We start from the raw sequence: 22,394 nt of genomic DNA on the forward strand, positions 1-22,394 counted from the left end.
GGTGAACTGGGGTGGCTTAGTGAGCAAAATAACGATGGATTAAACCCAGATCTGTGACTGGGGGTGAATGTTTTGCCATTGTGCAATATTCCGTCCATCATCTTGTGTGTTTTGCTGTTCACCCTATTTGGGAAGGGTATGCCCAGACGTGGGTCCCGTGCTCACTAAGCCACTGGAGTCAAGCTATCTTGGCTGAAGACGGCTGATAGCCAGAAACCGGTCCTAGGATGCTTTATTCCGGTCCAGGGAAGGCATGGCTTGGCAGTTCGGGCTGGACTGTTCCCATGAGGCACAGGGTCAAGACTGATTTGCATATGGCCATGTCTGAACTGGGGTGGCTTGGTGAGCAAAATAACAATGGATTAAACCCAGATCTGTGACTGGGGGTGAATGTTTTGCCATTGTGCAATATTCCGTCCATCATCTTGTGTGTTTTTCATGTGTTCATCTGCTCATAATATTGTTCTAGTCTACTCTCTGACCGTTGCTACTTTTCTTCATTCACATTTCCTGTTTCATTCACTTACAGTGATCAACTAGCTCTCGATATACCTAATCACTCACTTGCTTTCTTGCCGTCTGCCGTTCATTTATGTTTTGTTATACTTTATTCTATGGCACCTTCATCCTCCGAAACACCATCCCTCACTGTTCCAGACCTTGGAGGATTTTTTTATCTAAATGCTCTGCAACTCTCTCCACCTTCTTACTCTTTTCTCTAGCACCTTGTCTGTTTTTGGCTCTCTCCACTATAATTCTTTTATGCTCCTTGAAATAATTTAATTTTAAGACTAACACTTTCAGATATGTAATTGTACCAACAAATAGGCTGACTACTTTCTTATACTGCACTTACCTTAGCCTATTTCTACCTTTGACCATTTTCCTGATATGCTAGACTCAATAATACAGTAATCTCTCTCACCTTTTTAGAGGAGGTCACTGGCAAAGTGCTTGTAAGGTCCTCTACAGTGGTTCTCTACAGTATAGGAGGTTGTGAACTCAGGGACATAGAGAAAGATAGACCAGAGAGGGTGGATATACAGGCTGATTTACTTGCAGCCCGGGAGATCTGGCCAACACAGCTGGAGAAGTTGTGTTGCTTTGATTATAGAATGTATATTGCCAGGGCCCATGCTGAGAGGGATAAATCTGGTGCATTGCTGGCCTGGCTGGCCAACCCTGCGCGTAGAGGCACTACGATACTTGAGTTGCAGGGCGGGAAGACAAGGTCTACTATAATCAACACAACATCAATGCCCAATTCTTGAAGTATTACACCACCCTATACCAGAGCAAACTGGGGCTGAAAGGACAGAAGTGTAGAGATTATTGGCGGTAGTAGAACTCCCTGAGATTAATGATGATGCAGCAGAAGCCTTGGGCAATTGAGCTTGGAGAAGTACGGAGCACCATCAAACATATGGCCAGGAATAAAACCCTGGGGACAAATGGGATCCTAATAGAGTTCTATTCAACATACATAGATATTTTGGCTCCCCAGCTAGTAGCACTATATAACAGAGCAAGAGGAGAGGGCTATTTACCTGCTTCAACGAGGGAGGCGGTCATCATTCCACTCTTAAAACCTGGTAAGCCAGCTTGGGACCGGACTGCATGTCCTCTCGCTATGCTTAACTTAGATTATAAAATACTAAGCCGCATACTGGCCAGCAGAGTGCTGGCCCACATGCCGACCCAAATAGATATGGACCAGGCAGCATTCTTTCTGGCCAGAAATACAGCAATGAATATCTGCAGACTGTTGAGAATCTTGGAAGTCGACACCTACCGAAAGGAAGAGGCATGCATGCTGGCAGTTGATATAGAGAAAGCTTTTGATAGCCTTGAGTGGTCATATCTTTTTAAAGTTAAGAGTGCATTTGGTCTCGGGGAACGATTTGTGGAATGGAAGGCAATCCTTTATAAAAATTAAACTGCTAGGGTCAGGGCAGGAGGGCTGATCTCTGATGCTTGTCTGGTGGGTTGAGGAACGAGGCAAGGCTGCCCGTTCTCGCCCCTTTTATTCACGCTGGCGATGGAGCCCTTGGCTGAACACTACCAGGTATTGGAGGTGGCAGGACAGCTGCAATATATAGCACTATATATGCAGATGACATTCTGATCTTCCTGGCCAACTCGGGAGAAGCACTGCGGGGAGCAAAGGCTCTACTGGATGTATTGGGAAGAGTTGCGGGACTTAGAGTGAATTGGACCAAGTTGTGCCTCTTTCCTACGCGCTCGGGGAGGGTTGGGCTATTGCAAACAGAAGACGTCTCCGGGGAAAATAGATGCCTACCCTACCTGGGAGTACAGATCTACCATTAATCTGTGGATCTATTTGAAGGCAACATTGGTCGAGCCATTCGTGGCACCAAAACCAATCTCGTGTTCTGGGGGAGCCTCACACAGTCTGTAGCTGGTAGGGTAGCACTGTTAAAAATGGTCACACTGCCAAGACTCCTTTAATATTTTGGGTCAATTCCAACATGGATCCCACACAAAACTTTTACTCAACTCAATACAATGATTACGGGGTTCTTGTGGGACGCGGGGCAGCGACAAGTGGCACTTACCACAATGATGAGACCCAGGGCGAGGGGAGATTTGCTGTCCCAAATTGTAGAGGGCCCAGGAGGTCCGGAACTGAGTCTACTGATACTGGCTCAGGTTCTACTGCGTCTTCCCCTTAGAGATAGAGCAGTCCCCTCAGACCTGCAAACGATATGCAAATGCTGGAACAGATCACTCAAACGGCCACAGATAAAGTCCCCATATGCACCAGACATTCCATTGGAAATATGTACAGAACTACTACATGGTGGAGATTGGCAGGGAAAGACTTAGCTATGACTCCAGGGTGCTGTCTACTACATTGGTTTCCCTATACTACTAGAAACAAGGTCACGAGTAAGTTCATAGACTTGGGGTTGGTACTGGCTAAAAGAGAACTCACTAGCCATTGGAAGGCGAAAAATGGCCCTAGCGTACTACGGTGGACGTGGGAACTTTAGAAATGGGGAGAAGGTGAAGAGACCTTCCGACTGCAAATGGCCCAAAGGACCTGAAATGATAAGACGTTGGAGGCAGCAAGGGCATGGGTGGCCTTAGTAGACCTATTGAAACAGCCTATTAATGATGACAATGTAAATCCTAATGGGGTAGACCATCCTCCTGGGGATTGACCACGTGACAATCTAGTAGCCCAGATTGCTGACGGAGAAACTGTCCTGACCGATACAATGTGCATCCCACGCAACTTTATCAACGGGGCGAGCTTACCATCTCGGAATACACTATATGCTATTAATCTGTCACATAAGACTTGACAACTTAGCAACATGCCTGGGGGGAAGGGGGTTAGGTTAAAGGGAAGAGGTTTGGGAGGGGGGTAAATTGAAGGAAGGGGGGGTTATCTGTTGAGCAATAACTGAGGAATAACACCATGATGAGCTCTATTCTTACTAATGCGAATTGAGTACCCCTACAGGAAGAAGGATTGCGGACCCCCGCAAGTCCGGATTGAACTGTTACCCTCTTGCTTCTGATAGATTTTGACACTTGTATGAGACTAAATAACCTGAGATTCTTATGTTCTACACCGTTCAGATGTACACTGGAATTTGCATGTATGCACAGGCGGTACTGAGAGATGTATAAGTATATTTCTTAAAAGGCAATAAAAATCAGTAAAAAAAAAAAAAAAGGAGGTCCCAAAGCTCCATCCCAACACCCTGGACCACAACAGATGAGTCCTTCGTATCCCAATAGTTGGCAACCACTGGAGACATAAATCCCTCGCCTATCACTAAGTTGGCATTTGGGACTGACAAAGATGTGGCAGCGGGAGCAGTGTGACTTTCTTCTTGTCTTCTGTTTCCCTTTTGCCAGACAGGCCCAGCTGCTTGAAACTGCAGCTGTGGTATTTGGGTTGTGGGTTGTCGTAGGATAACTTAGTTGTTTCTGGGCTCCTACTTCTAATTATTAAATAGGATTACAGCTGCGGGCGTGCTATTGGTCTGATCCCAAAACATTGGGATTATACTCTGAATATCCCAAACACACTCTAATGCGGGGAAGGCTTTGAACACCCCTGTGTTCCCACTCCAATGAATGGTATCCTGTGAGAGGGGCAGGTATGTCTTCTGCCCACTGATGGAAAGTTTCACCAATGTCAGGAGGGCATTTGTAGTCTGAAGGTGGTCCGCGATTAACTGTGGGGAACCTGTCTTCAGAAGCCCGTCATTGAGGTACGGAAGTACATGTTCTTCCAACCTTCTAAAATGGGCAGTGACTGCTGAACACCTGAGGAGCTAAGGTAAGTTGGAAGGAGATCATGGTTTCAGAGCAGACCAAATCTGAGCCAAAGTGAGCATCTTGAATTTGTCCATTTTTAGGAGGACATTCAGTAGGTGAAGACCCAAAATGGGTGTGAAGTCCCTGTCCTTTTTCTGGATGAAGAAATAGTAGGAATAGCATCTCTCGCCTTTTACCAAGTACAGTACTCTCGCAACAGCACCTTAAGAGAACAAACAAACACCTCCTGCTTCAGGATTTCCCAGGGCTCCTCTAAAGTTTGTTGTGGTGTGGGAGGTAAATGGGGTGAGGAGGAAATGAAGTATAGCAACTAGTCTCTCTGAACTGTCTGTAAGATTCATTTTTCTGACGTAATGGATCTCCAACTGGAGAGGAACGGTTGGCTCCCGGCCCGACTGGCTTGGGGAGGAATTGGAGGACTATTTTGACTGCTGCTCTGCACATTGCCTGCCATCATCACATGTATTGAACTGACTGGGGCACCACCATGTGAATGGCTTACTCTTCATAGTCTAAGCGCATCCAGTTACCTCTGAACTTACAGAACTAGTGTAGAAATGGTTTTACTGGTGTCAACAGCCCTAGCAACTGTTCAGTAGTTTGGCTGTCTTTTAACCCCTTTAGAGCTGAGTCTACTTTTTTCGGAAAAAGACAGGATCTATCAATGGACAAGTCCATTAGGTACACATTTACACTGCCTAAAACCTAGTAGGCCCCATCCATGCATATCTTCTGAAGACCACACTGGTACCAGCAGTCATGCCAGTGCAGTCTGTAGTATACTGGCCAGCCAAATCACAGACATTTTGTTGCAGCTTATCATCCATGTATTATTTGTGCCAAAGAGGCTATGTTATTTTCTGGGACTGCCAGCAAGATCTTACTGGATATTTTCCGAGTTCATGTGTTTATCTACATAGCAAGCATTCAGCATTTTAGAACCTGAGGGCCAAACACACAGATAAAAAGATTCTCTTGCTGAAAGCCTCAATCCTTTAGCATTCTCTGTCTGTGGGATTGGTTGGGAAAGAATTAGTGGTGTATCCTTGCTAGTATAAGCTTGTACAATGAGGAATTCTGGTGAAGGGTGTTTAGTGAAGGCATCTGGTTCATCAGGTGCAGTTCTACTGGACTTCTTGTCTGCTAACCGGTGGGCAAGAACAGGGTCTTGATTGTGATGTTTGATGTGAAAGGCATTTGTAAAGCGCAACATACACTATACAGTTTATTGGCGCTGGGGCAGAGAAGGACGATGGGCACCGCCTGGACAGGACAGGGGAGTGCACAGCAGCAACAGGAAAAGAAGAGAAAAAGAAAAAGAACGGAGAAGAGAAAACTTTTTAGTTGTATGCAATGCGAAACAGATAAGTCTTAAGAAGTGATCTAAAACAGGTATAGGGAGAAGCAAGCCTTATGTCCAATGGGAGGGCATTCCAAAAAGATGGAGCAAGGAATGAGAATCTTAAACCTCCCCATTTCTTACGCTTGACTCTCGGGATTTTGAGTAAAGCCGACTGAGCCGAGCGAAGATTGCGAGAGGGGACATAAGGATGAATGAGAGAAGAGATAAAGGTAGGACCTAAGCCACCCGGAGATTTAAAAACAAGGCAGCCCAGCTTGAATTTGCAGCGTTCAGAAACAGGGAGCCAGTGCAAAGTTCTTAGCAGGGGGCGGACGTGATGGTGCCTCGGTTGATGGAAGATGAGGCATGCCACCTGATTCTGAACAAGCTGCAAACGTTTAAGTTGATAATCTGGGATGCCTATGTACAAGGAATTGGCGTAGTCGAGCCTAGAGACGACTAACGCCAAAAGGGCTAAGGTAAGAGCCTCGGTGGTAAGAAACCGCGCGATTTTCCGAATTTTGCGCAGTTGGAGAAAACAAGAAGAGACAGTGGCATTTATCTGGGGCTTCATCGAGAGATCTTTACTGATGATAACCCCCAGACTTTTGGCTGAGTCAACTGGACGAGGGGGGAGACCCAAGCTAGCAGGCCAGAAATTGAAATTCCAAGGGTTGGAGGGGCCCCCGACAAGAACCAGTTCGGTCTTGTCGGGGTTAAGCTTAAGGTGATTTGCCCCCATCCAGTTGCTGATGTGACAAAGGGTGGCTTGAAAATCTGAGACCGACTGGTCCGAGGGGTCGATGTTGAAGACCAACTGGATGTCATCCGCGTAATTAAACGCGGTGACATTCCTATCTCGGAGAGACCAGATCAGGGGGGTAAGGTATAAATTAAAAAGGAGCGGGGATAAAGAAGAGCCCTGCGGCACGCCACAGGTCAGCCCCATCCTGTCAGCGGAGAACTGGGAAAGCTGGACCGCTTGTTGGCAGCTGGTGAGAAATGAGCGAACCCAGTCCAGGGCAGTGCCCCTGATGCCAGCCTGGCTGACACGGTCGACCAAGATGACATGGTCGACCGTGTCAAAGGCGGCCGACAAATCCAGGAGCACGATGGCCTGACTGATGTTGGAGTCGGCCCCCCTACGCAGTTCTTCCATGACAGAGAGTATGACCATCTCTGTAGAGTGGGCGGGTCTAAACCCGGCCTGTTGAGAGTCAAGAAAATGAGACTGCTCAACAAACGAGCTCAAGATGTTAGTGACGTGAGACTCGAGCACCTTACTGAGGTAGGGAAGGAGGGAGATAGGGCGGAAGTTGCTCATGATCGTGGGATCGGCTGTAGGTTTCTTTAAAATAGGCACTACCTCGGCTGCCTTAAATGAGCTAGAGACTAGGCCAAGAGTGAGGGAATTATTCAGGAGTGCCAAGGGGGGGGGGGGCGGGGGGGGGGCTGGACAAGCAATGAAGGCCTCGCGTAGGATCTTGGGAGGGCAGCAATCAGTGGGAGACCCTGAGGTGACTTTGCGTAGAAGAGCGGAGAAGTCCGCCTCCAGAATGAGGGGGATCTGAGTGAGAGAGTGGGGGGTTGAGGGAGTCAGCGAGGGACCCGGGAGAGTCTGATAAGGGCGACACCGAAATGCTGTTTTTGATTTTTTCAATCTTTTCAACAAAAAAGTGATTAAGAGAGTCGCAAAGCCCCTGTGAAGGGAGAGGTTTAATGGAGACCCTGTCTGGGTGAGACAGTTCCTTCACAATCGAAAAAATGTATTTAGCTTTGTTAGCTGACTCCACAATTCTGTTGGAAAAATATAGGGTTTTGGCTAACACAATGGAAGACTTGTACACTTTAAGTAAAGTTGAGAACTCTAACCTAGCTTCAGGGGCATAATTTCTACACCAACGGCGCTCAGCTTGTCTAAGTCCGAGTTTTAAAACTTTAAGGTCCTCGGTAAACCATTTCTGAGCGTCATGAGGGCGCCTAACTTTGACCCGTTTGAGGGGGGCAACCATATCGCTGGCCGATTCGAGCCAGCGGGTTAAGTCAGAAGCTTGAGTATCTATTGAGTTGGATTTGGGGGGAAGGGAGGTGCTGAGTAAGTCGACGAATTGGCTAATATCAGCTCTATTCCAGTTCCGGGCCGAGAAGTTCGCCTCCAGAGGCCTACTGGGGCAAATAGGGGCTTTAAAGGAAAAAGAAACAAGGGAGTATCAGACCATGCACAAGGCAGTATAAGGGGGGCCGAGATCTCTAAATTAGAAGTCCAAACCTGGTCCAGTATGTGGCCTTTTGTGTGCGTGGCAGTGTTAATATGTTGACAACAATTCAGGCCACATAAAAGATCAGAAAAGGCCGCAGAGCACACGCTCTCCTTCTCGTCCAGGGGCCAGTAATTGAAGTCTCCAAGGACTAGGATTTTAGAATTATTGATAACTACCTGAGACAATAGGTCTCCGAACATAGTCGGAAAATCAGGCATGGATTGAGGAGGGCGATAAACTAAGACACAAATAAGGGGTGACACTGAGGATTCCAACCTAAGTGCTAAGCAGTCAACCTGAGGAATACAGGGTACAGTAAGAACGGAAAATCTGGTAGGAAGCTTAATGATGGCTGCCACTCCCCCCCGGATTTGCCAGAGGCCCTATTGGCTTGAATGATATAATAGCCAGGCGGAATGGCTGCCAGAATGTCGGGAGAGGATCCATCATGTAGCCAGGTTTCCGTTATAAACAATATATCGGGACTATCGGCCTCTAGAAGGTCAAAAATTTCCGTCTGATATTTTGCTAGTGAGCGGGTATTAAGGTAGCTCACTTTGAGCTCGAGGTTGAGGGGTGGCTTGACGGGAGGGGGGCAAATAGTGGACCGATGAGGGAGAGAAGCCAAGCAAGCATCAAGCTCAGGAAAAACTTCTCGGGCGTGACCCAAACCCAGTTGATCAAGCTGCGACCGGGCAGTCAGGGCGAGAGGCAAGGGGGCATGCAGATCGAGCAGATCGATAGAGGAGTATTTAATAAAATGGGCAGAGTGACATGCCCCATGCCCCGTCCGGCCGCGGACGGGCGCAGACGGGCTTACCTTAGGCGCACCTACGGCGCGTACAAGTCGTGCCCGCAGCGCCCGTCCGCTGCGCTTCCGGTAGCACATGCGCGTTTTGTAGGAGACAGCCTCGGGCCGCTAGACCGCTGCCTGCAGTATGCGCGCCCTTCCGGCTACTCCCAAGATGGCGCCCCACCCTTCGACCGGCCGGCACAGGAAGCCGCGGTGAAGACGCTGCCCTCCACGCGATCGGCACTGTGAGCCGCGCGGGACCGGAGCAGAAGGGGCGGACAGGTAAGTAAATGCCACAAGTTACAGTGCTGTCAAGCAAAGGAAAAAAATAACTACACTGTTTAGGCAGAATTTAGAACAAACAAGTAAAAGTAGTTAAAAAGTTATGGCAGTATCGATCACTGCGCACACACAATAAAAGAAATTATCACAAGCCAGCGCAGCTGTTCTCAGGAGCACTGCGCACCCCAAAGAGCCACAGGAGCTGCCACCACCTGATGAGCCCTTGTGTGTCCATAAGGACATTATTAAAATGCAATAATAGCCCAGTGGTCATAAACTCCGGCTGAAAGAACATTTGAATTTGTTTAGATGAAGGGCAACTGCAAGTTTAGCACCTCAGCTGCCCTCCTGACCACTTGTACAAACAAGGCACTTTCTACCGTTGGTGGACCATGTGGGGTGTCAAGCTCAGTTTCAAGGGGTTGTGTCCAACCCACTGATATTTTGTTCATCTCGGTTGAATGCCTCATCAGTCTAATAAGAAAGAGTCAGAGCATCATTTTTCTGAGGGACCGTACTTGGATCCTGCACGGTGTCCCTGACAAAAGAAGAATGGAGCCTCTTTTCGCACTGTTCGCACTGTTGGTAACTGCATCGTGGTAGAGGTCTCCGGTTAGAATCTAGCTGAATGACAAACAGTTGCACATTTGTCATCTCAGAGCGTAACATCTGTTTGGGACCTGACAGGTGTCTGCTGCCGATTGTCTGTCGGGGGACAGTGTTAGGGCAGTGTGCTGAAGATTGTGCCGGAGCCTGTACAGGCCTAGGAGCAGGTCCCAAGGAAAGAGATAGTGTCAGGGGAGGATTCACCAACAGTAATCCAGCTTGAAGCCCCTGAGGCTCCATGGAACCAAAAGGCGTTCCAGATGGGGAAGTATGGCCCCACAAATTTGCAACATGGCTACCCTGAAGGCCACAATCTGCTGCGGAGTCATCGACGAACCAGGAAACTCAGGGTGCACTAGGATCAACTGGGGAATAAGCTCTGAAATCAGATATATCGAATAGGAGCGATTTTCATCTTGAATCTCTTGCGCCCTCTTTTTGGTAGTAGCGTAAGTTGTGTTGCATTTTATCTTTTTTATTGTATTTGTAATTAGAGTTAATCTTACCTGGGGACTTTGAGCGGGAAGTGAACTGTCTGCAGGAGCGACCATGTGACCATGACCTAGCTTGTGACTTAAAGTAAGATCATATTCTTGTGCTTCAATCATGCTCTCTTGTGTTCGGGGAAATAGAGCTTCGACCCTTGGTCCTGGATCACCTACAAGTGTATAAAGGTATAACACTTAGAACCATGGCTGGAGCCCTGGCACTAGAAACACACCTCGCACAGGTACATGACCGATATTTGCTTCCTAAAGTTGTGGCACTGTTTTAAGCCTGTAGTTTTTGGAGGCTTCATCTTATCTTAGCACACTGTAGAAATGTTTAGGTGTCATTGGAAGAGACCCTTAAACATTGTAGTGGAGCTCCAGATCCCCATCAGAGTCTACGAAAAGAAAGGCATGTCGAGCCGCACAGTGCCACGTGCCAGCAAGTAGGAGCTCTGCTGTGAAGTTTCGGGATCCATGCTGGCGTCTGTGTGTATTCAAAAGTTAAATCGACGATTAGGGTTAAAGGTATCTATCAGAAAGCCACAATACCTGGGCTTAAACATCTAAATTAGATATCAAATAAATCTACCCAGATAAGAGCAGGAAAGCGATGTAACGGAGTCGAAGGGCTTTCTAAAGGTGAAGATACCTTCTGGCACTTGAAAAGGAAGTGCTTCTGGCTTGTGATGCTAGTGCAGATTTTTCCCAATACGGCAGGCACAGTGTGCTGCAAGCGACCTTTCTAGTTTGGCAGTGTAGAAATAATAAAGGAGTTATGCAGATCACTGCTGCGCCCCATTGTGAGATAGGCCAACAGTTACACTGATGATGGGTATTCCTGTAATGGATGCCAAGTTGTGAAGGCTGAGGATGGGGGTGTTCTCTCTCTCTCTCTCCATAAAAACATTCTTAATGGATGTATTCTTGACAATGTACATTTCCCAGGAAACGTTTTTCCCTAGTGTAGTGGCTACCAAATATGTTTTGCTCCTTAATGCCTTAATGCCTTTGACATTTTCACAAATCTGCAGGCTGCAACTGTTGATCACATCTGCATCTATGAGTTGCTTGTGCTATTTTCCACCCAATCCTGTCTTTAAAAAAAACCTGTTTTATTTATTAAGTTTTCTCTAGAGTAACATATAAAACAAACAAAACACATTACAGGAGATGTCACAAAATAGGCGGTTTGCAATTACAGAGTTTACATCAGTACCTGGATGACGAGGAATGAAGAACAATAACATAATGACCTGACAATAAGGAGAGCGGATGGGGAAGGCTTGAATATCGATAATATACAAAACACAGCAGGTTAAATGAAATTTTTAACTCGGGTCTTAATTCAATCCATACATGTTGCTTTTCAAGATATTAGCCTATAACTACTATGTATAAATCGCCATTACTAAGTCAGCACGTCTTACTGCTCTATGTACACTGCATTTGTAATCTATACCACATGATGTTAAGCGCTCTGATACCCACGGGTCACGTCCGCGCTATATAAAACTGTTAATAAATAATAAATAAATAAATACATAAATATCCATGGGCATGAGATAAATTATGCATAATGTGTAAAATGAGAGTCTTTTTCTGAATCGCTTGACTCCAGTGAGAGTAGATAAGTGCAAAGGGGTTGCCAAATATCACTAGGTCTAGACATAAGGGGTTGAAGTTGCACATAGTCATTAGTAATCTTGTCACAACAAGACATAGATTTAAGCCAGGCCTTCTCTGTGGGGAAGTGTTTACTACCCCAGTGAAGGGCGATTTCCCGTTTAGCCAGTAAGAGCGCTATAGAAATAAATCTGCGGATGAATTTAGGATGATGATGGGTGTTGCCCAGTAACTCCATAGCTGGGTCAGGTTGGAGCATGACACCCTTCATTGTGGAAAGAAGGGAAAAAATGGTGATCCAGTAACTGCTGATGGCAGGGGAGGACCAGGTAAGATGCTCAAAATCGGCACCGGGCCAGCCATTTAATGCAATAAGAAGAATGTGTAGGATTGAATGTGGCGATGTCTATGGGATAGATGTATGGAACTTAAAGTGTAGGAGTTTGTGTCGGAGGTTGATAGTACCATTTTTGTTTGAGAGCAGCAATAAGCCCACACCTGATCATGCAAGGGGTATCCAAAATCCTGGCACCAAAACTCTCTCTGTGTTTGGTGGAGTCTGGTTTCATAGCCAGGCAAGAGCAATATAATCTGGAAGTCAAGTGACCACCATTATCGCTTGAGATGATGAGTATAAGGGGTGAGAACTCATCCTGTGCAAGAAGATATATAGGTATACATGAACGGAGGGTGTTGTGTAACCTTTGAAATATGAAATGATCCATGTACGTGCCCTGTTTAAAGCGAATGTCATCTGCATGTTTAATGATATGCCCATCAGGAAAGATGTCGCTGAAAGTATGAAGTCCATGGCATGATAGGGTTTGCTTAACAAGTTTTTCCTGGGAGAGGCGGAGCCATGGGTTGATTAATAACGGAATAGCAGGGGAATATAGGATACCATTCCTGAGGAAGCGATGTAGTTTCTTCCAGGCCCAGCAGGTGGTAGATAGGGTCTGTATATCGGTTGGATCAATGGGGATACTTAATGGAAAAAGAGAAGAGAGGGGCTGCTGTCCTGCCTGATCCTGTTTGGGTTTGAGGTAAGGTATGCAGGCATCTGGGTGGTACCAGAAATGGGAATATTGACACTGTGCAACCAGGTTATAAAGACAGATGTTGGGGACACTGAGCCCGCCGCACTCATAAAGAAGAGTCAGAGTGTTCCATTGGATTTGGGCCCAGACCAGTCGTAATAGGAGGCTGCGCAGTGTGGGACAGAAACATTGAGTGAGTGGAATGGGGATGTTCAAAAACATGTATAAGAACTGAGGAAGTATCACCATCTTGGTTATTGCCACTCGTCCCGGTCATGGAGAGCGGGATGCCTATCCAGAGTTGTACTTGGGAGGCGAGTCTGTCCATGGCGGGCCATAATTAAGTCATATTATTAGGTCTTTTTCTGGATATAAATAAATGCTTAGGTATTTGGTAGAGTCTGTGGTAAGGGTCAGGGGGTATTCAAAATCTACCGGAGATGTGCCTGTGGTCAAGGGAAAAAGTTCAGATTTGGCCCAATGTATGTGCAGGCCCAAGAGGCTATCAAAACGCACAATATCCCAAATCAATAGGGGAAGGTTCTCGGTGGGTTACCAGATGAATAATAAAATATCATCAGCATAAAGTGATGCTAGGAGTGGGCTGTTTTAAAGTTGAAGTCCACAGTGGTGCAGGTGCTGTTCCTAAAGGTGGTGGACCAGAAGGTTCATATCGATTTTAAAAAGGAGAGGTGAAAGGGGGCAGCCCTGTCTAGTACCTCTGGAGGCAGAAAGAAATCCATTAATCCAAAAACATGCATGGGGTCTGTATAAAGGAGCATAACTAGGATATAAAAACAGGAGGACGATCAAGCTTCTCCAATACTGCGCTTAGAATCGCCCGCTCTAAGGAGGCAAATGCTTTTTCAGTGTCAAGTAGCACTGCAGGGGTCGTCAGGGAGATCCTGTTTAAAACAGAGAAGATGGTTCTGAGGTTAAAAGAGGTAGACATATAGTGAATAAATCCTGATTGCACTGGAGAGATGATTTGTTCCGTTAACAGTGAGAGTCGAGTGGCCATGGCCGTGGCAACATTTTATTGTGCATATTAAGGAGAGATAATGGTCTATAGGAAGAGCATAGATGGGGATCTTTGCCGGGTTTCAGTAGTAATGTCAGCACAGCATCGCACAGGGTGGGAGGGAGGGAAACTGTAGTTATAGCATCCGCGTACAGAGAATGCAGATGTGGGGTGAGAAGGTGTTTGTATGTTTTGTAAATTGCTCAATTGAGGCAGAGGGCCTTGGTGCCATCCATAGTGACTACTGCATGTATTATTTTGTCATTCGAGATGGGTTCGGCCAGGAAGCTATGCTGGTCTTCTGAAATCCAAAACATAGCCGCTTCTGCAAGGTATTTTTGAATATCAGTTTCTGCTCCAAAGATACGAGAATTGTAAAGTTGTGTGTAGCACTGTTGTAATTCCGAGAGGATGCATCCTCACCACTTGTAATTGTCATTCCTGTTGGTGTGTGGAGTTCAGTAATAAACCTGTTGAGGTGATTGGGTTGAAGTAGACAAGCGAGTGTGCGCCCCGTCTTTCCCCTTCGCTGCAACCCTGAGCCGTGGCATGTTTCCCCATGTATTTTACATCCCAGTCAGCAAGGTCATGGAATTCAGTCAGTAAAGTCAAATGGGCATGTAATTGATGGGTGTTTAGAAATACAGACTCCACATATATAGGCTATAAAGGCCTCACAAAGAGTGGCCTGGGATGATACTGTGCCTACATTAACCCTTTGCGTGCGTCGGCCGGCCGCCGGCCGTCCGACGTCACGGTGGGCGTGTGCGGAGGACGGCCGGGGGCCCACGCCATAAATCACCCACACTGCGGCAGAATTTCCGCCACGGTTAAAGGGTTAAGGACAAAATATTTAATAGCAGCGTCATGCAATTCAAAGAGAAAATCTTCATCATGTAGGCCCTCACTCAGGAAGTGCCAGGGGGGCCAGAGGGTAAACCTACCGGGAACACCGAGGCTTGGGACCACTGGACAGTGATCTGATAAAGTGTTGGACATCACATAGAGAAACATTGGCAGAAACATTGGCAGACACTTGCCAGTGAACTAGTTGTGTCCATACTCTGTGAAGAGAGTAATAAAATGTATAGTATTTAGTGGTGCGATGATGAATGCACCAAATATCTGTGAGGTCTAGGATTTGGTGGAGGGTCATCCTGGGATTCGGTTTGCGACCCAGTAGCGTGCTAGTATAGTCAGCTGTGGGATTGAGCACTAAGTTGAAATTGTCACCTATAATCAGTTGTTCGGCTTCCGTTAGCCCTATGTGTGTATATATGGGTTAAAAAAATTCAGTGGAGTCGATATTGAGGATGTAGATGTTGACCAACAGGGCATCTCTGCCTGCCAATGAGTGGTACAGTAAAATGTGGAGGCCTTCCGTGTCCTCCTAGCAGGTATGGAGAGTGAAATGGGTGCTCTTATGTATAAGGATGCAGACCACTCGCAAGTAGGTGCTGTAACTTGAAAGGTATCAATGTGCGCCCCACGTATGCACAAATGGCTTGGAGGCCTGGGGTGGAAGGTAGGTCTCCTAGAGAAAGGATAGCTTAACACCATGTTGTGACAAATATGCAAGGATTTGTAAGTCCTTACATAGGTTGTTAAGTCCTGGGATATTTCAGGAAATAAAAGAAATATCTATTCCCCTTTTGAGTGTCATGAGGTGGCATACAGTAATGTTAGGCATGATAGTGCGAACCAAGATGATGTGCAGTCCAGTAAGCATTTGAGTTGCAAAAACAAACAAACAAACAAACCATACTATGACAAACTGAAATAACTAGAACCCTGCTCCCCACCCACACTAGACGTAAAACCATCCAGCGAATCCCTAACACATAAGTCAAAAAAATAAACAATCTCAGATGTAACAGGTCGGTGTACACCATTGGGGGCAGGCAACGCCTCGGACGTTGCAGTACATAACTGACTAGTAGTTGCAGAACTGGCGTGGATCACGCAACAGCCAGAAACGTTTGTAGAAATTTTCAGAAAGGTGGCATTTGACGACCGATAGGATCAGCCAAGTGTATGTTCCAATACTCCCAGAACCTTTGGTGATGAAGAGGAACATTGATCCCAGTGTAGTCCACTGCACTATCAATCAGCAGGGGTGGATTCAATGGGCATGGAGAGTGTGTATGTTCAGGAGAATTCTGCTGAGAGTTCGAGGTGTCGACGTTATAATGCTTGCAGAAAGTCACCACATCGGACGAGGTGTCAAAGACCCCAGCTAGGAGCCCGCCGGATAAAGCATGGTGTATTTTAGGCCTAACTTGCGGAGTGAGAACGGAGAAGTTGCGCTGGTCTTTCTACACCGTGGGGGCTAAAATCTAGGCAAAATTAAAGTGTAGACCCTTGATAATGTATAGGCCCTTCTTGCGTGCCAATTGGGGCACAGTGTTTCTGTCTTTATAATTCAATTTACTAGCAAGCAATGGTCTTGGTGGGGTGCCCATGGGCGGGTTAGGGCGAAGGGATCCATGCGCACGTTCCACAGCGAGTGTTTGGGAGAAGCTGGTGTGGTGGAAAAGTTCAAGAAGTAGAGACTCCACAAACGCATCTTCATGGCACATGTTTGTAATTTCAGAAAAACCTTGAATATGGGCGTTGTTCCTCCGGTAACGTGCCTCCAATTCTTCGTTCTTCAGAGTGGCAATGCACATTAGGGTGTATTCTGCCTATCAAGAGTTCACTGTCAGTCATCTGCCTGTCCTGAAGGGAACAAGCCACAGTTGATATGGTCCTGTAGTCTCACAGTTGGTAGGAGCTGCACGAGAATACAGCATGGGATTGTCAGGAAAACCCTTAATTCCAGAGTCCTTGCCACCTGCCAACCTGATCTTCAGAAGAGAAAGGTCGTTTGAATTGTAACAATTGCTAAGATGTCTGGGCACCTGAATAAGAAGGAACGCAGGTAGCAGAGCAGGTTTCCCTTCCAGCCTAAGCTTATCAAAATGAGCTATAAATATAAGCATGTCTCAGTTAACGTCAGCATTAAATCCTAAATTAACCTGCTTGAGGGATCAGTTGATGACAATATTTCCTTCCCTTTATCAACTACAGCTACTGTCCTCTCTACAAGAGGTCACTGATAGATCACAGACCCATTAGTCCAAATGTTGTATCAAGGCTTCCGGATTGAATACCCATAGATGCCCTGAGAATAATGGATGAACTGTCACAGTAGAGCAAAAAGGAAAACATTTGGGGTCAGAGGTGATAAATGGGATACAGACAGATGTTTTTAAGTGTTTTTTTCCAGCGCAAATCTAGCTAAAAAGCAACAGAGTGTAGTTGAAAACCTCTGGGAAGGGTTCATGAATTCTTCTCAGGAATGCTTAAAAGAGATTAAAACCGAGAATCTGATCTTTAGTAGGACAACATCAAGAGAGTGAGGCAGCAGTGAGGAGAGCATCAAATAAAGCACTTGGTGGCATTTAGAGGAGAATGTTGATATCACTGCTTTCCAGGACCTCTGCAGACCAATAACCAAGAACAACGACGACAACATCAGCAATACCTGGATAGTTAGCAAGCCCTCAAAGTCTCAATGCCCAGAATTGGCCCCACGCTGCCATACTAAATACTTACCACTAGTGCCTAGTATCCAAAATATATCCGTAGCCTGGCTAAATTAAGAGGCATGGGGTAGTGCATTGTATTACCTGGTTGGAAAAGGGAGAGTTTGTATTACTAAAAGGGATTCTGAAATGTTTGCATGTTCATTGGATGTGTATAAATAGTGAAGAAAGCAGAAGAAAATACTCAATTGCAAAATAATCATTTACCTTCCCCCTTAAAACACTAATGCCCCCATTCACATCTGCAGAAAAGTAGACCACAAATGGCAGAAATGAGTAGGTGGACTCTTATGTGTACATTCCATTACAATGTATTTAATAAAGTTACAAAGGCTAAACTTTGTAATACATTGAGCATATCTGAGGCATGTGTAGGGGCAACTTGCAAATGTATTTGTGTTCCAAATAGGCCTATGTGTCATAAAAGGCTACAATAATAGCCTCACCACTTGTAGCACCTCGACTTCCCCTTTGTTGTCTACCTCTAGTTATCACCTGCCCAACTAGACCTGTTCGATATTGCAAATTCCTTGTTAATGGCAGGAAAACAAAGGGCTTCATGCCCTGTCAAGTCATAGAATCAAGTGTAACAGTACTGGGCACACTGCTGGCACATTTAAATACTTTGTGAGACACATTACATAGCGTCCAAAGTTATTCAACTCTTACAGTTAAAAATCTTTCTTTTACATCCACTCTTTACAGAAATTGTCTTTCCTATCAACTACTGACCTTTGCTGATTACACTGTTTTCAAAAATATCTTGGTTGCATTTTTGTCTAATGCACCAAAGTCTATTTAACCGTAGTGTGGTAATTCAACAAATTATTTAATATGTTGGTTGTTTGAGCCCCTGTGCAGAGTGGTCTGATGGCACCAATTCCAAGTGCATGATTCTGTGTAAATACGTATGTGATTTAATTATCTTCTTTTCAGAAGAACAAGCAGTTTTCACAGAAGAAGTTTCATTTGGAATTAAAGGAGAAGCACGGGGCTATTCCTACAATGTACAGAACTCAGGAAAGAGCCGTCATCTTGATGACACAACAGGTGAGGACATAGTGGTGATCTCCGGGTTCTGATTTGCACAAGGGATTAAGACCTGTACCAATTGAATATGGTACTTAAAAAGAGCTTCCTTTATGGGATTAGATATCATGGCTGGGTCTAATTAGGTTTGTGCAGGGCACAACGAGTGCAGCGACTATATAAAAGAAGCAAAATGAGGTCTACCCAGTGGTGACCTGTTCTATCTTGATCAGGGTAATTTTAAAAAGTATGTTTCATATAAGACATGGTGACAGACTGGCCCCCAATTTAAAAGACATGTGGTGTGCGAAATTCTAAACGTGCCAAGTGTTCAGCTCTGCCAATAGAAACCACATTAGCGTCATGTCAATAATACAAAACATACTTGGATCCCACCCCACTTAAAACACACAAAAATGTGCCGTGCTAGATGCCATAACACCCACTCCTCTTCACATGAGGCCATTCCTCTGTCAGTCATGAACTGAGGCTAGTACAAAACTTGTTAGTTACTAGTTCTATTAGCTACACTTTAATTCCTATTACATCATCAATTTCTTAGTACTTAAGTTGGCGAAGTCTCAATCTGGTTAGGAATCCAATGCCTATTTAGGTAAAACACAGTTACAATGAGAAAGCCCGGACTTAACCCCTGGTAGCAATGACACAAAGCAGCAGAAATGTGTCAAAGCAACCACAAAACAAAAGAACATCCCCAAATAAATTTAGGGGAAAAAAGAATCACAATGATCGAAATCAGATTAAGGTACCAGGAGGTGTGAATGTTTAAAGTTTAAAAAGCACCAAGAAAACACAAGTGCCATTGTCAGCGAAGGGGCACAGGTGACTGGGTATTATGCTTCTTTTCATGCTGACTGTGCTAAAGCACAGATCATTCATAGCCAAGGGAAACATCAGTGTCAGTAACTTTACCTTCTGACTTATAACATTTTGTGCAAATCTAGTGGTCCAGCAGGGTGAGGCAAGGTACTATAGCCCGACAGGTTCCTATGAAGTTGGATGCAGAATATTGCTGAAGCTTTAACTTGTGCTAAAATCTCCAAGTGGACAAGCTTGAAAAATTTAGCTGCCAAGCTTTTTTGCTGCTGGGATGACTTTGCTGCCTATTCCTGCTTTTAAGTTTTACATTCGGACTTAGACATAATTATGGAGCTTGAATTTCTTCAGTTTCTTTTCCTCTGGTAAAAAATTAACTGAGTGGGACAAATTAGGAAAAGATGAGAATGCCTCATAAAAACGTGCACCCTGCTATAATGATAAGCAGAAACCTGGGTTCATCAACAGCAAACATCAAAATGCTTCATAAAACTTCAAAATAAATAAACATGGCCATGGGGCAACAGAATCTTAGATGGTCTAGCTCTTGAGAATCAATCTGTGCGTACAAGGGAGAGCAGATGCAGCAGGCAGGTACAACCACAGGTTCTTCGTCTTCTGTTCTTCCCGAGTCTGGTTGTATTTTCTGATGATGGGAAGCATTTCTTATAGTGGGTTGCACATTAATAGCAATTGGTGACCACTGTTTATCGATCTCAAAAGTGTTTTTCCTTCTGCCATACTGTAGGAAAGTAGGAACTGCTTTCATGGTCACCCCCACTTTTTTCTGCTGTCATGCTGTTTTTCTGGCTAGTCTTACTGGGATCCTGCTAATCAGGATCCCAGTCACTGTGAATGAATGAATGAAATCCGTCTTGTATTGCACTACTTAGCCCAAAGGGCGTCAAGGCACCTAACCCACAGAATGTCCACATAGCAAGCTTATTGATAAGCCTTAATAAAGCACCACGTTTTTAATGCTTTTCTGAAGAGAGACAACGAGGGTTGTATCTTTATGTCGGAGGGGAGAGCATTCCACAAACGGGGGGCCACGGTGGCAAAGGCCCTGCCGCCCCATCTGACTTTCTTACTACGCGGGATGCACAGAAGATTCATGTTGGAGGAACGAAGGCTCCTGCTAGGGGAGTAGGAAATTAGCAGAGAGCCTAAGGCATCTGAGGGTCCAGCCAGAAGCGTTCCAAAAACCAGACATAGGATTTTAAACACAATTCTTTGCTGGATCGGGAGCCAATGGAGCTTCTTCCTGGCTATAGTGGCAGAGAAAGACTTGGGGGCGTCCAACACAAATCTCGCCGCAGCGTTCTGCACGCTCTGAAGGTGTTGAATATCGCCCTTATTGATGTCTGCATACAGGGCGTTGCAGTAATCTAGTCGGGAAGACACCAACGCGACTACAGTCTGTTTACGTGCCTGAGGGGAGAGATAGTGGACAATTCTCCTCAGAATCCTGATGACTCCCCAACAGGTAGCCACAGTTCGATTTACCTGAAGGTTCATAGTCAGCGAGGTGTCAAAGATGACACCAAGATTCCTGGCAGAAGGCGATGGTGTAGGACAAGCTCCCAAAGAGGGAGGCCACCACTCATTGGACCAGACATCCTGGTCCTTACCAAAGATCAGCACCTCAGTTTTATCACCATTCAATCGAATCATCCATTCTGCAACTACTTGCATGCAGTTCCTGAAGCTGGACGCAGTGGTGCTGACCGAATGGGTCAGGGACACCATAATCTGTGTATCCTCTGCGTATGATACAACCTCCATCCCCTGCGATTTAACTAACCTAGCAAGTGGGGCCACATAGATATTAAACAGGGTCGGACTTAACGCCGACCCTTGAGGAACCCCACACTGCAACGGTTTAGCAGGGGAGAGGAACTCTCCAAGCTTCACCCTCTGTTCCCTGATTTCTAAAAAGGAAGATAGCAAACTCAGCGCTGGACCCTGCAACCCTACCTCCCTCAGACGAGTTGTTAAAGTCGAGGGAGACAGGGTATCAAATGCTGCCGTCAGATCTAAAAGGACTAGCAAGGTGGACTGTCCTTGATCAACCTTAGTTCGGATATTATTCATCACCACAGTTAAAGCTGATTCCGTACTGTGTGATTTCCTGAACCCATGTTGGGACTGGTCCAGGTAACCAGAGGAATCAAGAAAAGTGGTGAGATGCGAATTAAGGTGAGATTCCAGCATCTTGGCAGGGAGCAGGGAGATAGGCCTAAAGTTTTTAAGATTTTCTGGGTCCAGAGTAGACTTTTTAAGAAGGGGCTTAACAATCGCCTTTTTCCAGGCTGCCGGAAAGGTACCCTGAAGGATAGCACCATTCATCACCTCCAGTAATGGTGGTAACAAGGTATCCTTACAGTCCCTCAGAATCTTTAAAGGGCAGGGGTCCAGGAGAGCCCGACTTCGTTTTGTTCAGCAAGGAGTCAAGGTCTTCCAAGGTAAGGAGGGAAAGACCGTAAGGGTCTTATCCGATTCTCTAGACCAGGGCTCTATACTATCTTGGATAAGACTAGAATTATCGTCAAGAGTCTTTCTCTGTGCTTCTAACATAATATAAATATCCACAATTTTAAAGTGGAAGAAGTCAGAGATCCTGTCGCAAAGATCTTGCGAACCTACGACTGGGTCAGGTTCCTGTAAGGAGCACAGGGAATCAACAATCTTAAAGAGCTCCCTAGGTGAGGAAAGGGACATGGTGTGTTTTGAGAAATACTCCTGTTTTTCCTTAATGATCGTGGCCTTATACTCTCCCAGTAACCGTTTATGGCAATCTCTATCAGTCGGCTCCCAGGATTTCCGCCATTTCCTCTCCTGCCTCCTACACTTCTGCCTCAGGAGTCACAAGGACTCTGTGAACCAAGGGGCAGAGGGCTTAGCCCTTGCTGAGTAGCGAAGGGAAGCTGGGGCTAGAACATCAACAGCTCTCGCGAGGGAAGTAGCGAGCTCCTGTGCAGCAGCACCAGCATCTCTGGAAGCCAGATTGGTCACGGATCCTATTAGGGGGGCAAGTGCCTCATTAGTAATATTCCTAAGGCATATCTTAGGGATTCTATTGGGAGAAACCTGGGAAGTCAGGGGTCCTAGAGAGAGAGTCAGCTCTAAGGGCACGGCCAAGTGATCAGACCAAACCAATGGTACGGG

The 22,394-nt window shown here is 45.8% G+C and overlaps 1 protein-coding gene across 3 annotated transcripts in view; it reads left to right on the forward strand.

Moving 5' to 3' along the window:
- Nucleotides 1-22,394, forward strand: part of LOC144826671 (uncharacterized) — a 201,854-nt gene that overhangs the window by 82,083 nt on the left and 97,377 nt on the right. Inside the window, exon 6 of one of the 3 annotated variants that reach the window (XM_078685266.1) lies at nucleotides 18,297-18,410. The exons of 1 other annotated variant lie outside the window; for it this stretch is intronic. In XM_078685266.1, coding sequence (XP_078541392.1) covers nucleotides 18,297-18,410 — 114 coding nt within the window. The remainder of the gene's footprint in view (nucleotides 1-18,296; nucleotides 18,411-22,394) is intronic. One more of the 3 variants, XM_078685267.1, reaches the window with a different exon arrangement.

The sequence above is a fragment of the Lissotriton helveticus genome, chromosome 3_2, assembly GCF_964261635.1.
Source record: "Lissotriton helveticus chromosome 3_2, aLisHel1.1, whole genome shotgun sequence".
In the NCBI taxonomy this organism is placed as follows: Eukaryota; Metazoa; Chordata; class Amphibia; order Caudata; family Salamandridae; genus Lissotriton; species Lissotriton helveticus.